Genomic DNA, 15,591 nt, shown 5'->3' with positions numbered 1-15,591 from the left:
AGTTCTAACATAAAAAAAAATCACTAGGTAGTAACATAAAATGTCAGTAATATCAACATGGCTTAAGATAATTAAATGTTGCTTAATAGTAATACGTGAAGAATGATAACTAAGTAAAATTTCTCATTGAAATTCAAAGCAGCTGCTTAGAAAAGAGAAAAAACCCTCTAAAAGGTTACTGTTTTTTGTCTCATCCTGTATGTAGGCCCGACTGACAAAGCTGAAGTATAACAGAATAAATTCTAGTAGATCCATGTAGGAGAACAAGTAAAGTTTATTTCTTTCTTGTTTTGGCAAGCAAGCTTTTTTTATTTTTAAATTCTAGGAATGTTTTAAAACCAAGTAAAATAATTTGGCAAAAACTTGAGATAAGACCTTGAGATAAAGGACTGAAATGTTATGATCTCTATTTTGAGGAAAAAATGAGCATGATGATACTTGTGTCCTTTGGTTAAATGTGATCTCTATTTCTAACTAATGTGTACAAACTACAATAAACCACTTTCTACATTTTTTTTTTTCTTTTCAATGTAAAGGAAATTGTTGGTGGAATGCTGGATTTAGAGCCAAGACTATGGAGAAAAGCAATTCGAGAAAACTTTGATGACCAAAGGAAGAAAGTTTTGCAGTTTGCCCAGTGGTGGAAGCCATATGATTTCACCAAGACTAAAGAATAACTGATATAGTCAGTATGCTATTAATTAAGAAAGTAGTTATATAAAATGTATAGAGAAAAAATGCTTTTAAGTAACTGAAAAATGTTGGTAAGGGGTGTCTAGTGTATAAAAACTGGCTGCTAAGCTTAAATTTTGAATATACCTGTATGTGGAAAGCGGCAATATGGAGTCCATTACACTTACAGCTATCCAGATAACATGTGGACAGCTAAAAAGCTACCCCAAAGCCATATGGATACCACTATTCTCTGTAATTTTCTGGAACATCCATATTCCACTCTTGCTTTGCTCCAGCATATCCTGATAATGCTGGGGGCAGTCTGTAATGATTTCCACTGATAGAGCTGGCTAGGGCACTTATCCAGATCATGCTGACCTTTGACTTTTTTATATTTAAGGACAAGAACTAATGATATCTTTGAACTTCTCCATATCCTCTATAGATTTTTACCCTATAGTAAAAAGGAACAAAATTATATTTAAGTTTTCCAGTAATATAATTTTTTTTTCAAGTCAAACACTATATTAGAAGCTGACTCATTGCTTAGTACCATGCAGAAGAGATGGTTTTGTATCCTGAATCAGATATGAAGCAGCTGAAGTTGGGGATTCCATGGAAACATTTGCAGCTATGAGGGTCTTCATTCCCAGTCCTTGAGGGCCACCAACAGGTCAGTATACCCCTAAAGAATATGCATGAAAACGATCTGCATCCAATGGAGATGATACATATGCAAATATCTCTCATGGATATTCATTAGGGTATCCTGAAAAGTGACCTGTTGGCAGCTAGACATCCATGTTTTAGCCCTCCCCCCCCTTTTAGTTCCACCCAAAACTCATCCCTGCAGTTTTAGGCAGCCATATTCTAGCTTTATAAAAATAGGATTTGGATGTCTTTGCAATATGGCTATTTGAATGCTGGTTTTCAGTCATTTGTGTCCCATGGTTTACTCCATCCATCTAGATTTCACCTCAGTGGAGGTATAGAGGTTTTCTGTGGCAGTACATAGTCGAGCCATTATTCAAAAGGACTTTCAATATACCAGTTTACCTGAAAATTCCCTCCTTTGACAACTATCTAGATAGTACCAGTGCAGTATAAGGGCATTTTGCCTAGCTATATATATAGTAAGGAGGGCGGACTGCCCTGGGCGCCGTCTTGGTGGTGGCACTGGTATCTCTCCTCCTTTCTGCACCCGCTCTTTCCCACCCTTCCCCTGCTTGCACCCACTTTCACTTCCCTGCCCCCTACTTATTTATTGTATAATTTTTCTCTATATGTGAACTGCCTAGAACTATATGGTGTGGCGGTATACAAAAATAAAATAATAATAATTATTATTACCTCTAGCTCTTCACCGGCACGAGCAGCATCTCCAACTTGCTGCACGCGCTGGCCTCGGTTCTCCCTCTGATGTCATTTCCTAGTCCTGCGACCAGGAAGTGATGTCAGAGGAAGAACTGAGGCTGGCATGTGCAACAAGTTGGAGATGCTGCTCTCACCGGGGAAGAGAAGGAGCGCACACGCACTACAGGGGGGGTTCCACTGCCCTAGATACCTCCCATCCTTGCTACACCACTGAACGTACATGCTCTTTTTAACACTGAGCCAGTATTTAAATATTTCCAGTTACCGAATATTGACCCAAGTGTTTTCAGGAAAATTATTCTGGAGGAAGTACAATAAATATTTCTAAGAAATATCTTGTCTGAGAGCAAGAAGCCTGGATAATATTTTATTTGGTATTTTGTGCCCATCTGGAGACATTGCCAGTTAACTGCTGTTCTAATTAAAATGTATTCATGCTATATTGACATCAGATAATTGCAGAATGCCTTTATAAGGCATTGTGCATTGATGTATTACTTGTGCTCATTTTGTGTATAGAGAATATTGTTTGCTTCGTGATGAATATATCCTATTGATGGTGCATACTCAGTGTCTTTGTTTTGCAAAATACTCAGCCCTATATTGCTACTGGAGATTCAGTTCTTTTAAATAAAGCATTTTAGTCTTTTTTTATATTTGAGTACAGGTTTTATGCTAGTTTTTTAGTAGCATACATACAGCTACTAAAAATGTTTTATTGAATTTATTGAATTGTGGGCAATGTTTTATTGAATTCATAGGCTATTCAGAATAGAACATTGGAGAATATTATTATTGTTACTAGGGCTAAGCAGCAAATGATGCTGTAAAGGTTTACAAAGATAGTCTCCGTTTTCTCTAACCTCTAAAGGTTTTGTGAACAAAATGTTTGCATTGTCTCTAAATTTCTTCAGTTGCTCTGCTGGGGCCATATTGTATAAGTATGAAACCATAAATTGTGCTACTTTAGATCTGAGATGATTCAAGGACATACTGAATGGGAAAATTAAACTTTAGATATGCAGCCCATCCTGTGCACTCATTTGGTACTGGTTGCTAAATGGGATGAGCATGAATTTTCATTCTACTGAGAATGACATTCATCCATGTATGATGACATTTCCTGAAATAAAAAAAAGCTGTTAAAATATAGCATCTTTGGACTCAGGAAAAGTGTGCCGCCTTCTGAGAAAAAATTTGCACAGCCCTATACATCTTTATTTTCTTATTTCCAGCTACATTCTTTTTGAGAGAATAAATTATATGTAACATGAATAAATCTGAAGCTGAAATGAACAAATTCAAAGTGCTTGAGACAGCTAAATTATTACAGATATTGTAGATACCAGAGGGTAATAGAGGTTTAAAAATAAAAATTCAAGGTTTAATGTTTTTTTTATTATTACAATGTTCATATATGCAAGTTAAACTTGGGATTCTAGTTGATGTACCCTATATCGTATAATTCAGTGATGTGTAGCAATGACATCACATGCAATCAGAAATGTGTCTGAGGTGTGCTACCCATGTGTTAATGTATGATTGTAATGTGCTTTGAAAAACAAGACCTGCTTTTTAAAATTATCTTCCTTTGTTCTAAATAGATTCTTCTTTGTCTTTTCAGATCGCCTTTCCTCTTAATCCTTCATTCTATTCTTTTCTGTCCTTTTTTTTTTTTTTTTACTGCTTCCATTTTTAGTACATTTTCCTCTCATCTTGTTCCCTCCTCTTTAAATTGTTCTTTGTCAATTTGTATTTCTCTTTCCTTCATTTTTTCTCACCTCAATTCCCATTGGACCCCCCTCTCATGTTCCCTATAAAATTACCTACCGTCTGTAGTAATGAAAAAAGTAAAGGTTCTGTGTTTTTCTGTCAACTCTACCTAAGATGACTGGAAAATTCTGAGATGAAACTTTGATCATTTTGATGGACAGACCTTTTGAGTACAAATACTATTCCATTTCTGAACCCATGGACACGGGTTCTTATGATAAGTCAAAGTTGGCTGATGACTGTGCAGTCATCAAGATATATATTTATATATATATACTAGAGTTGTAAATGCTCTCAGTCAATCTGCAAGCTTCCTCAGTCCCACCAATTTTTTTTAGCATATGAGTACAATACCCATCATGCTTCCTCTGATATTATTCTATTTATTTTCCAATATTTAATATGTGACATCACCAGCATATTTGTGGTATAGGGCAGTATAAAAATATATGAAAACATTATTCCATCCAGTTCTGAAAAACAAAAGAAATACTCTCCTTGGCTAAATAATCAGGCATTCACCTTCTTCCTAAATACAAGGTAAGACCCCTCTTTCTGTTCCTCATAGGTCATTTTCTAAATAAATTTTCTGGGGCCAGCCTTTCTGCTGCATCTTCCAATTTGTCGTACTAAATTTGTCTTAAGTTGAACATTGTGCATCAATTACTAGCTCTACGTTAGGGCAACAAATTATGAGGGAATGCTGAAAAGTTCTCAGTCCAACCAACTTTCTAAATTCTGAGCATTATTTTGCTACTGTAGCTGAAAAGTGTTTTATATATATATATATATATATATATTTATTTATTTATTTTTTTATTTTATTTTTTTTTTTTTTTTTGCAAACTGCCAATTTGCAGAATTGTAATGCTATGTTTTGACATTGTTTCAGATGATTGATTGAACCATATCAGAATTTAGGAAGTTGGTTTGTTGGGCTGAGACCTTTTCAGCACCCCCTCGCACTACTTGGGTTTCTGCGAGATACTTGTAACTTGTAATGCCTTATTTAAGGGCTTGACACAAAAAGAAATCAGACGTCTTCAAATTATACAGAACGCCTCTATTAAAATAATTCACAAAGCAAAAAAATTCGACCACGTCACACCCTTACTTAAGGAATCACACTGGCTCCCCGTTGCACACTGCATTTTATATAAAATATGTTTGCTTACTTTTAAATCATTAATATTTCAAACCCCCGCTTTCATTTTTAGAGTTTTAATTCCTTACACTACTTCTAGAACACTGAGATCTCAGGATCAACATTTATTGGCCATTCCCTCATTGAGAGTCATTAATACGAGACGTCTTACTATTTTTTCAGTGACTGCCCCCCAGTCTTGGAATGATCTCCCACTTTATATAAGAGAAGAAAAGAACTTAGACAAATTCAAGACTAAGCTTAAAAGTTTCCTTTTTAATGATGCTTTTAGTGAATAAATGATTCTACAATCCCTCTTTATCTTATATTTCCTTCTTTTTATGTTCGTCTTCCCTCCTAATGTTGTTACCTTTATATATTGAACTTGATACAGATTGTAACCTTTAAAGAATTTTCCTATTGTTTCTATATTGTTTTTTTTCTTTTTTTTTCATAGTTGTTGTTTTTGAAATATTGTTTGTCTATGTAATAATTTACCTATGTTTTTAAATATTCGTACTATTTTGTATATCGCCTAGAATATAGATTAGGCGATTAATCAAACTGTATAATAAACTTGGAAACTTGGAACCTGGATTGGTCATGGTTAGAGACAAGATACTGGGCTAGATGGACCATTGGTCTGAGCCAGTATGGCTATTCTTATGTGAGCCAAGTACAGGACAGTCAAGCCATTGTGACATCACTGATGAGGTTGGCTCTTAGGCATTGGTGGAATGAGGCATTATGACATCACAATCTCAGCTCTGGAATGTTGCTATGAGGGGTTGCTGAAAAGTTCTCAGCCCAACCAAGAAGAGAATGACGTGGATATGGTTCACCAATGACCTGAAACAGTGTCAAAACAGAGAATTTAGTTTCTGGAAATTGGCACTCAATGAAATAACGCTCTTTTCAACTTCAGTGACAAAATGACGCTCAGAATTTAGGAAGTTGGTTGGTTGAGCTGAGAATTTTTCAGCAGCCGTAAAAAGGACTGCTTGATGATTTGCTTCAGAAGGGCAAGACGTCACAAACGGTTTATATTCTTTCTGCATCTATTTCATCAGCTTCTATTTTATTTATTTTTTATCAATTTCACAATGTTTCAGAGACATATTTTATGTGTTCTATGCGGCTTGGCAGACGCTGCATGATTGTGACTTTCTAGGTGTCGGAGGGCACCGGTCCTGCCTCTCAGCCCTCCTGAGGCACACCAGTATTCAAAGTGAAATATTGCCTGTCATGTTTTATTGCTTAAATACCAAGTTATAGCCTGTAAAATTGTCAGATTTTATCAAAATATATCAAAACAGTTACTTGACATATTCATTTATAATAGGGGTTTAAACTTGCATCAATAAAAGCTCATTTACCCACAGTTCATTTTGAATAAAAAAAATTTTTTAAAATCATTTTCTTCTTTTTTTTTTATTTTTTTTATTTCTTGCCAAGGAGATTTTAAATGTCAAAGCATCCTATGTTCAAAAGAATAATTATTGATGTTTAAGTAGTTTATGTGAGCAGATTGATGTGCTTTTGTTTAAGTAGTTCTCTAAATAATGTCACAGTGGCATGCTGCTTGCCTGTTTCATAATGAAATACATTCGACCTTCTTACATGCTGTACAATGGCACTTGCAGATATGCAGACAAGAAGGTCTATCATCCTGAAAGCTTAAAAATTGAAACTCTCTCTAATCCCAATTCAATTCATATAAGATGAGAAGCCATCTGAAATACTCTCTGAATACCTTTAGCTCCATCCAGTGAATCTTAGGATTGACTGGTTCAAATCTTGATGTGCTTTTTATATAGCACCAAAAACCACCTGAGGCAGATGTGCTCATGCTCAAACCCTGAAATAAGTGTCACTTGAGTTTTCAACTGGTGCCTTGTTTCAGGGGCCCTTTAAAGTTCATTAAGAACATGAGCAATGCCTCTGCTGGGTCAGACCTGAGGTCCATCGTGCCCAGCAGTCCACTCACGCAGCGGCCCAACAGGTCCAGGCCCTGTGCAGTAATCCTCTATCTATACCCCTCTATCCCCTTTTCCAACAGGAAATTGTCCAATCCTTTCTTGAACCCCAGTACCGTACTCTGCCCTATTACGTCCTCTGGAAGCGCATTCCAGGTGTCCACCACACGTTGGGTAAAGAAAAACTTCCTAGCATTCGTTTTGAATCTGTCCCCTTTCAATTTTTTCCGAATGCCCTCTTGTTCTTTTATTTTTCGAAAGTTTGAAGAATCTGTCCCTCTCCACTCTCTCTATTAAGCACCTGAAGGACAGTTTTATAAACTAGGACGTAATATTTTGCACTCATTGTTTATTAAGAGCTTCTATACCACCACTAATTACTGGGGAATCGGTTCAGAGTGGTTTACACGAGCTTCTACCTTATAGATTTCTACGAAGTGTTACAATGCACTGTCTATACTGAAATACACGGAGCTCTGTGGTAGTGTTTCAATACAGAGTTATTAATATTGGCATGATTATGCCATAATCAATCCATCCTACTTATGCTACTGGCACATTGATCATCCTACTTAAATGTACACATTTATACCAAATCAATTGTCCTATGTATATACACATATAATACTAGGTTTACTATTACAACTAAATATACCATTTTAATGAAACATAATCTATTTTACACGCATCCCTGAAAGTTCTAGTTTCCTCTCTGTCAACTTCATAATTTCGAGTTGAAGTAGTCTGAGAAAAGGATAGTCTTTATCCCTTTCTTGAATTGTGTGTTAAATGTTTAGAATAGTGCATACTGTATATATGAACTTACCTGGATATCTGCCAGCTTGCCATCTAAGTGCTATTCTGCAAATATCTGCTTAACTTACATACATCAAGGTAAATTCTACATATGGTACCTAAAAATATCAGTGCTGAAAAAAAAAAAAACCCGCTGAGCATATTTTATAAAGTAAGCTTAAACTTGGGCACAGTTTCTAGAATAGTGCCTGTCCCCAGGACCTGCGCTTTAGGCACATCCGTTTGCATCAATTGAAACGTAGTGCAAATTCTTGCACCATAGGTATGGATGCCCCTTATTCTCTAATTATGTGTCTAAATTTGAGGAACACCCCCGATTCACCCAGGCTCTCTTTTTGGCACCACGTGAAAATTTTACACACACAAATTTAAATTAAACCTAATTAATGTTAATACTTGCTACTTAAACTAATTACCAGCGTTAATTGGCTCATTAAAGTTGGGGCTCCCAAATTTGCATGTGCAACTGAATATAGACTTAGGGGATAGTATGTATCAAGGAGGCATACTTTGGGAGGAACATGGGCGGAGCTTTCACATAATGTGTAGGTGCTTAAATATTAGGGATATCAATATTGGATTATGCTAGTATTCTATAATGGAACTAAGCCACTAGGTTCCTTTATAAAATGTGGTCCTACCGTGCACCTTCTGGGGACCTAAATGGAGATGCATTAAGGGGCAGTTCTTTATGGTAGATGCCATCATTTCTATGCCAGTCATGCACATATATCTTCAGAATACAGTCAAACCTCGGTTTGCGAGTAACCCAGTTTGCGAGTGTTTTGCAAGATGAGCAAAACATTCTCGCAAAACTTGTCTCGCAAACAGAGTGTTGACTCAATTTGCGAGCACCCACCCCGAGAACCGGCATCACTCCCCCCCCCCACTCGCAAAGGCCCCCCCCCCGCTCGAATCGGCACCAACTGCCCCCTCCCTGCGAGAACAGGCACCCCCCCAACCAAATTTAACTCACCCCCCCATCTGGCACCAGCAAGCAGCCCACAGGACGTGCTGGTGCCGCTTGAAGATCTTCTTCCTGCTTCTGCCGGCTTTGAGCATGCATCTGCGCATGCTCAAGCCCTTCTAATTCTCCCTCTCACCGAGATTCTTGGTCAGGCGGGGGATGCCTGTTCTCGCGGGGGGGGGGTGCTGATTCAAGCGGGGAGGGGGGCCTTTGCGAGCGGGGAGGAGCAATGCTGGTTATTGTGCCGGTGCCAGACGGGGGGGGGGAGTTCAAGATGGTCGGGCAGGGGGTGCCAGTTCATGCGGGGGAGGGGGCCTTTGCGAGCAGGGAAGGAGCAGCACTGCTGGGGGAGGGGGGAACGTATCAAAGCGAGTTTCCATTATTTCCTATGGGGAAACTTGCTTTGATATATGAGTATTTTGGTTTACGAGCATGCTTCTGGAACGAATTATGCTCGTAAACCAAGGTTCCACTGTACTATCATATATGTATGCACCTATGTACACGCCCATGCTCATATGCTTCTAATCTGAAATTTAGGGCTCTACTGAAGACTTTTCTCTTTGCACAAGCCTTCAATCTTACTGCTTCTTGACCCCTGCTTTCTCTAATCTGATTCCAGGAGAACTACAATTTGATTTTAAATTGTTTATAATATTAAATTTTAGTTGCCTCTCTTAATGTGTGAATGTGTTACTTTCCTATCCATATGTGGAGTTCCTTTTCTAATAATCTTTGTATATATACACCACCCACATATTTGATTAGGCGGTATATCAAGAAATAATAAATGTGCCATTCTGTAAATGTGGAAGTCCCCAGCTGACAATAACTTCAAAGAGACAGAAGTGCTTTACTTTCCAGTGAATTTGCAAATATGAATGCTTAAAGTAATGAGTAATATTAAAAATAAGAGAAGTGAATCAATGATGGTAGGATTGCAGTTTCTCTAAAGTTGATATGAGTTTACTGAAGATCCAACTAATTAACATTGATATTCAAGATTAATGAAAGCGGGTTGCACAATATTATTTTGGTAATTGTTATAAAGTGCTGCCTCAAACATATAGCCATACTAATTGGACTTTTTATTCTATAAATGTGTGCATATATACAGTAGCACATATTTAACGGGTGCGCATTCACATTTATTTCATTTATGTGGTTTATGCCATTTTTGCAGGTGGCATAAATGTATGTATCTATAACTGGTGTAAGTTCACGGTGTCTGTAAAAAAAAAAACAAAAAACAACGGATCCCCAACCAACATCCCATTTTTCCTGGACACTGTGTAGTTTCTATAAAGGGTATTGGGGCCTGGATTCTCATAGAAATTTTGAGCATAGGTAAATTTGTGAGTCATCAGCATAGAGATGGTACTGGAAGATGTGGGCGGAGATTAGAGCGCCAAGGGAAGAAGAATAGATTGAAAAAAAAAGGACAGAGTGCTGAGGTATGCTGGTTGATAGCGGAATGGCAGCGGAGGAGGATCCTCCAGAGCATACACTAAAAATGTGACAGGAAAGACAGGAAGAAAACCAGGAGATAACAGAGCCCTGGAATCCAAGCTAGAACTGCGTATCGATGAGTAGGCGTTGATCTATAGTGCCATATGCTGCCGATAGATCAAGGAGGATGAGGATAGAGTAGAGGCCTTTGGATTTGGCTAGGAACAGGTCATTGGAGACTTTAGAAAAGGCTGTTTCCATAGAATGGAGAGGGCGAAAGCCCGATTGAAGCAGGAAAAAGAAAGCTCGAGACAAAAGGAAATATCCTCAGGAGTCTCTCGGGGGCTAGCAAATGATGTTATGTATGTTCAGCTCTTAATAGAGGAAATTGCTTCAGATTTTTGCTGTTTGACCTAAGCTATATCAGGAACCATCCTTATTTTGATTCAAAAGTAACATGGAATTTAAAGAATTTGTGTAATAGGAGAACATGACCTGATTGCAAAAATAAGATATTAAGCTAGATGAAACTACAGAGGGATTGATGCAATAAAGTGTGCTGGACTTTGTGCACAGTTTAGCTTGGCTTTTTGGGCACAATTTTATGGATTATTGTGGGCACCCTTAAAAAAAACCAAATTTTGCGCATGAGCCAACTGTGCGCATAGACTAGTACTGACATCAGAGCACAGCTCATTTAAATACCATGGTAACGAAAGCATTAACTATTAAAGGCAGAGAAATGTGCAGAAGATTCAAAGGCTGAGCACAGGCTTGCTTGCTGAGGCTTTAATGCAAGTTCTGAGGAGAAATAAAAGGTTAGCTTGTTCTTTTATTTATTTACTAGTCTTATAGCCCGTTACATTAACGGGTGCTAGAATATATGTGTGTGTGTTTCTCTCTTTATTTCTTTCTCTCTCTCTCTCTCCTTAGCCGCTTTCTTTCTTTCTGTCTTTCTTTTTCCTTGGCTGTCCATCACCACCCCTTGCCTGCTCCCCCTGTCCATTCTCCCTTCCTTTTACCTCCCCTGTGTCCACCACCACCCCTTCACAGCTCTCCTTATGCAGCAGCAGCCCTTCTCCCTTTGTTTTACCTCCCCCCTGTCCAGCAGCACCTTCCTTCTCCCCCTGTCCAGCAGTAGGCGTCCCTTCCTTTTTCTCCCCCCCTCCTCCTTCTTATCCCTATGATACAGTTACCTTGCTCTGCCCCTGATCAGAGGTTCCCGACAGCCGCCTAGTTGCACCCATTGGAAAAGTTCCCTCTGCGGCATCCCACACCCCTCCTGACGTGACTCCCGCTGTCTTTCTTTCTGTCTGTCCCTGGCCCCCTTTGTCTGTTTGTCTTTCTGTATATCTCCCTGCACCTGTGTCTTTCTTCTTGTCTTTCTGTCTCCCTTCCTTCCTCTGTCTGTCCAAAGCAGCATTCCCTCCCCCTCCATTTCCCTCCCCCATACCAGTTCCCTGTGCACCTGCCCCTGTGTCTTTCTTCTTGTCTTTCTGTCTCCCTTCCTCCCTCTGTCTGTGTGTCCAAAGCAGCATTCCCTTCCCCTCCATTTCCCTCCCCCCACACCAGTTCCCTGTGCACCTGCCCCTGTGTCTTTCTTCTTGTCTTTCTGTCTCCCTTCCTCCCTCTGTCTGTCTGTCCAAAGCAGCATTCCCTCCCCCTCCATTTCCCTCCCCCCAGACCAGTTCCCTGTGCAGCAGCATTATTGTTTCCTCTACCCCCTTTCCCGTCCCACAGTCGCGACTACAAACGCGGGCCCGAGTCCTTTGCCGGCAGCCCCCCTTCCCTTCCCGCGGGTCCGAGTACACATGGCGATTCAAGCAGCGTGTCCAGCAGTCTTCACACGCTGCTTCAGGTCCTTCTACTGGCCTGATTTACTCTGGCACGTCCGGAGCAAATCAGGGTAGTAGAAGGGCCTGAAGCAGCGTGTGAAGACTGCTGGACACGCTGCTGAAATCGCCAGTCGGGGCCGCGGTAAGGGAAGGGGGGGGCAGCGGAAATCTTCTTCTACCTTGCCTCTCCACCGTTGGGAGTCAGCGCCAGGAGCTTTAACGGCTGGTGGTTCCGCGTTGAAACAATCCCACGCCTCTTTGAAAACTGTGACGCCGCTGGAGCCGGGAGACGACAGAGAGGGCAGGGGGTGAGCCGTGCATGCGCACTTCCTAGCTACAGCTCACGGAAAACGGACCCACGCTTAGGAAGTGCGCATGCGCGGCTTACCATTTTATTATATTAGATTCAATTTTCTATACAGTTCTTCCAGGGGAGCTCAGAACAGTTTTAGTGAGCATTAGGATTCTGTTAATGGCAAAGGTAGGTGCCGGAAATGTAGGCCAGAGTTTTAAAGGCCTACATTTCTGGCGCCTACCTTTGATGAGAATTGCATCTATGGAGGCACCTTAGAATGTCTATGGTTGTTTCTGGTGTTAACTACACCTATTTCAACCTTGGGCATTCTAAGGTGCCTCTATAGACACGATGAAGGCGCCGTTATTGCCTACATTTTAAAAAATGATATATTAATCATTTTTAAATGGTTTATACTTCTTAAGTTAGGCTCCTAATTTAAGGCACCGTGTATAGAATATGGGCCTTCATGCCTGTTTTCTCTGTTTACAGTGAGCATATAAGATCTTCAACATTTTCTGGTGATCTTGAAGCAAATGGGTCAATAAAATAAGACAGGGAAAGGAGTTGAGGGGTAGAGCTAGAAGAGAGTGAAATGTTGCACAGTTGAGAAATGTACAGAATAATATGAAATGAAGCTCTTAAATGAGAGGGCATAGAATGAAGTTAAGAGGCGAGTTAAGAGGCTCAGGAGTAATCTAAGGAAATACATTTTTACAAAAAGGGTGGTAGATGCGTGGAATAGTCTCCTGGCAGAGATGGTGGAAACAAAAGACTGTATCTGAGATCAAGGAAGCGTGAGACAGCCTCTTGGGATCTCTTAGGGAGAGGAGGAAATAGTGGATGCTGCAGATGGGCAGACTGGTTGGGCCATTTGGACTTAATCTGCAATCATGTTTCTATGTTTCATTGCATGCCCCCTAGTCCTAGTATTTTTGGAAAGCATAAACAAAAATAATAGGTGTTTGGAGTTACATGCACACACGTGATAGGCATGTGCTGGAATCTAGTCTGCACATTAATAATGGTATTGCAAAACCTGTACACACAGAATTGCATTCTAGCACACATCCATTAGGTATATACGTGCAACTCTGAGCAGCAATGCAATTTATTTTAGTACATAAAATATAGCCACTGAGGATGCTTGTCCATATTAGTACACAACTTATTTGAAAGTTATTTGGCTATTGCCTTGTGGAGCAAAATTTTATCTTTATGTTTGGGTCACGAAACCAGGCACGCAGCTTCAGTGCAAAGATGTTGCATCAGCCCTAAAATCTGAGTAAGATTTTTGCAAGTAACCAGCCAAATTAAGAAAATCCATCAAAGAAACTTCTCTGGGGAGGAATCATCTTGCTTTGTGTTTTGAAATAAATGAACATTGTACATCTTGGATCCTAGTGGAATCATTTCCTGAGTAAATTGAAGTACTCCCATGAGATACTTTTGCAACATCTCAAGTGGTGACTTTGTAGGGTGTTTAGGAAAATTAATAAGATGTAAATTCATTATTGGACTGTTTTCCAAAACATCCACTTAATGTTTCAAATACAAAGTTAACCATCATCAAAACATACTCAGTTCTTGGTATTTCATATTCAGTTCACACTTGCACTTTTTGATTAACTTCTCTAATCTTTCCTAATTATCCTTAATATCTTGAAAATTTTCCAAATATATTTTGCAGAGCTCCCTGATTCTTATTTTAGGAGGAGTGAAACTGTTCTATTTATTGTTATATATTGTTGATTTTATGAATAACATGGTCTGCAATTTCTTGCATGTTAATTCACGTGTTTTATGTTGCATTCTAGTTTCATGAATATTGTAGAGTGCTTTGGATTATTCTAGTGTACAGGGAAGATAGTCTAAAATGGGTTTAATTAATAAGGAAGATAAATAAATACCTGAGCCAACTCAACTTAATTTCAAAGTTAACTGAGCAGGTCACTGATAAAACAAAGTCAAACTATAGGCAAGCTTGGTGCTCCCTATTGTTTTAAGGCTTGAATCAATCTGAATGTATAAACAGGATCTAAAGAAAATGGAGAAGAGGCTGTTCCAGGGGACCCTGCAGTAGAAGATGATTACAGATCTTGGCTGCCTTCAATAGGTCACCCAAGCTCTCACCACTCCTTAACATAGTGTGAGTAATCCCACACATGCTCAAAAGAACATGTCTGAAAGCTTTAAGAAACATTTACTAAACTAAACCTTAAGTTTGTATACCGCATCCTCTCCATAAAGATAGAGCTCGGCACGGTTTACAGGTAATTCAATAAATGAGGGAAAGACATAATAAGAAATTAGAGGTTATAAAGAGGATAGATAGCTTTACATTTTAAATAGATAGCTTTATATTTTGGAGAAAAAAACAGGTTTTCAGACGCTTTCGGAATAATTGGAATGAGCCTAGATTCCGCAGCGGGGCAGGGAGGTTATTCCAAAGCTCAGTGAATTTGAAGAAAAGGGATTTCCCTAATTTACCTGCATACATGACACCTTTTAATGAGGGGAAAGATAGTTTAAGTTTGTGAGCGGATCTGGAAGTGTCAGGTCTCGAAGAATTCCAGGATAGTGGAATTAGGGGAGGAAGAATGCCATGTAGGATCTTGAATGTTAGACAGGTACATTTAAAGTGAATCTTAGAAATCACCGGAAGCCAGTGAAGTTTTGACAGAAGCGGGGAAACATGATCGAATTTGCTTTTTGCGAAGATCAGCCTAGCCGCAGTGTTCTGGATCCGCTGAAGTCTTTGAAGACTTTTCTTGGCTAGACTTAGATAGAAGGAGTTGCAGTAGTCCAGCCTGGAAAGAATGATTGATTGTACAAGGACAGCAAAATGTTGTTGGTGGAAGCAGGATCTCACTTTTCTCAACATGTGAAGATTAAAAAAACATTTTTTTTTACCAGAGAGTTGAGATGATCATTAAAGGAAAGTGTAGAGTCAATAATGATGCCAAAAACTTTGCTTGAGAATTCGATCTACAGTGTGGGACCAGAAGGTAGTGGAATGAGCATGGGTAACTGATCTAATATTTCTATGGCCTTCAATTGATAATGATGCCTATGCTGCGAGCACTGGTATTCTGTCCTCGGAGAAGAAGTGTTACAGGTAAGCAATTTTTTTTTTGTGATATTAGCTCTAGAACTAAAAAAAAAAAATACTACTTCTGTATATTTCTTCAGATATAGGGAGGTGTTTAAGGGATGCTGAGTCCAATCATAATAAATAGAATACATTTATTTTAGAACAAGTCCTCTCTCATCTCTCTCTCCCCTGG

The 15,591-nt window shown here is 39.2% G+C and overlaps 1 protein-coding gene across 5 annotated transcripts in view; it reads left to right on the top strand.

Annotated features, from left to right (window-relative positions):
• The window catches only part of CWF19L2 (CWF19 like cell cycle control factor 2), a 348,561-nt gene that overhangs the window by 292,405 nt on the left and 40,565 nt on the right, over positions 1 to 15,591 (top strand). For 3 of the 5 annotated variants that reach the window (XM_033949147.1, XM_033949143.1, XM_033949146.1), the window contains one exon: positions 537 to 3,688. In XM_033949147.1, the coding sequence (XP_033805038.1) occupies positions 537 to 677 (141 nt within the window). In that variant the 3' untranslated portion in view covers positions 678 to 3,688. Of the gene's footprint in view, positions 1 to 536; positions 3,690 to 15,591 lie in introns of those variants that run through there. The other 2 variants (XM_033949144.1, XM_033949149.1) reach the window with 2 other exon arrangements.

This window comes from Geotrypetes seraphini, chromosome 6, assembly GCF_902459505.1.
Source record: "Geotrypetes seraphini chromosome 6, aGeoSer1.1, whole genome shotgun sequence".
Taxonomy (NCBI): domain Eukaryota; kingdom Metazoa; phylum Chordata; class Amphibia; order Gymnophiona; family Dermophiidae; genus Geotrypetes; species Geotrypetes seraphini.
The sequence above is the reverse complement of the archived record's forward strand: the minus strand, read 5'-3'. Positions and strand labels throughout refer to the sequence as shown.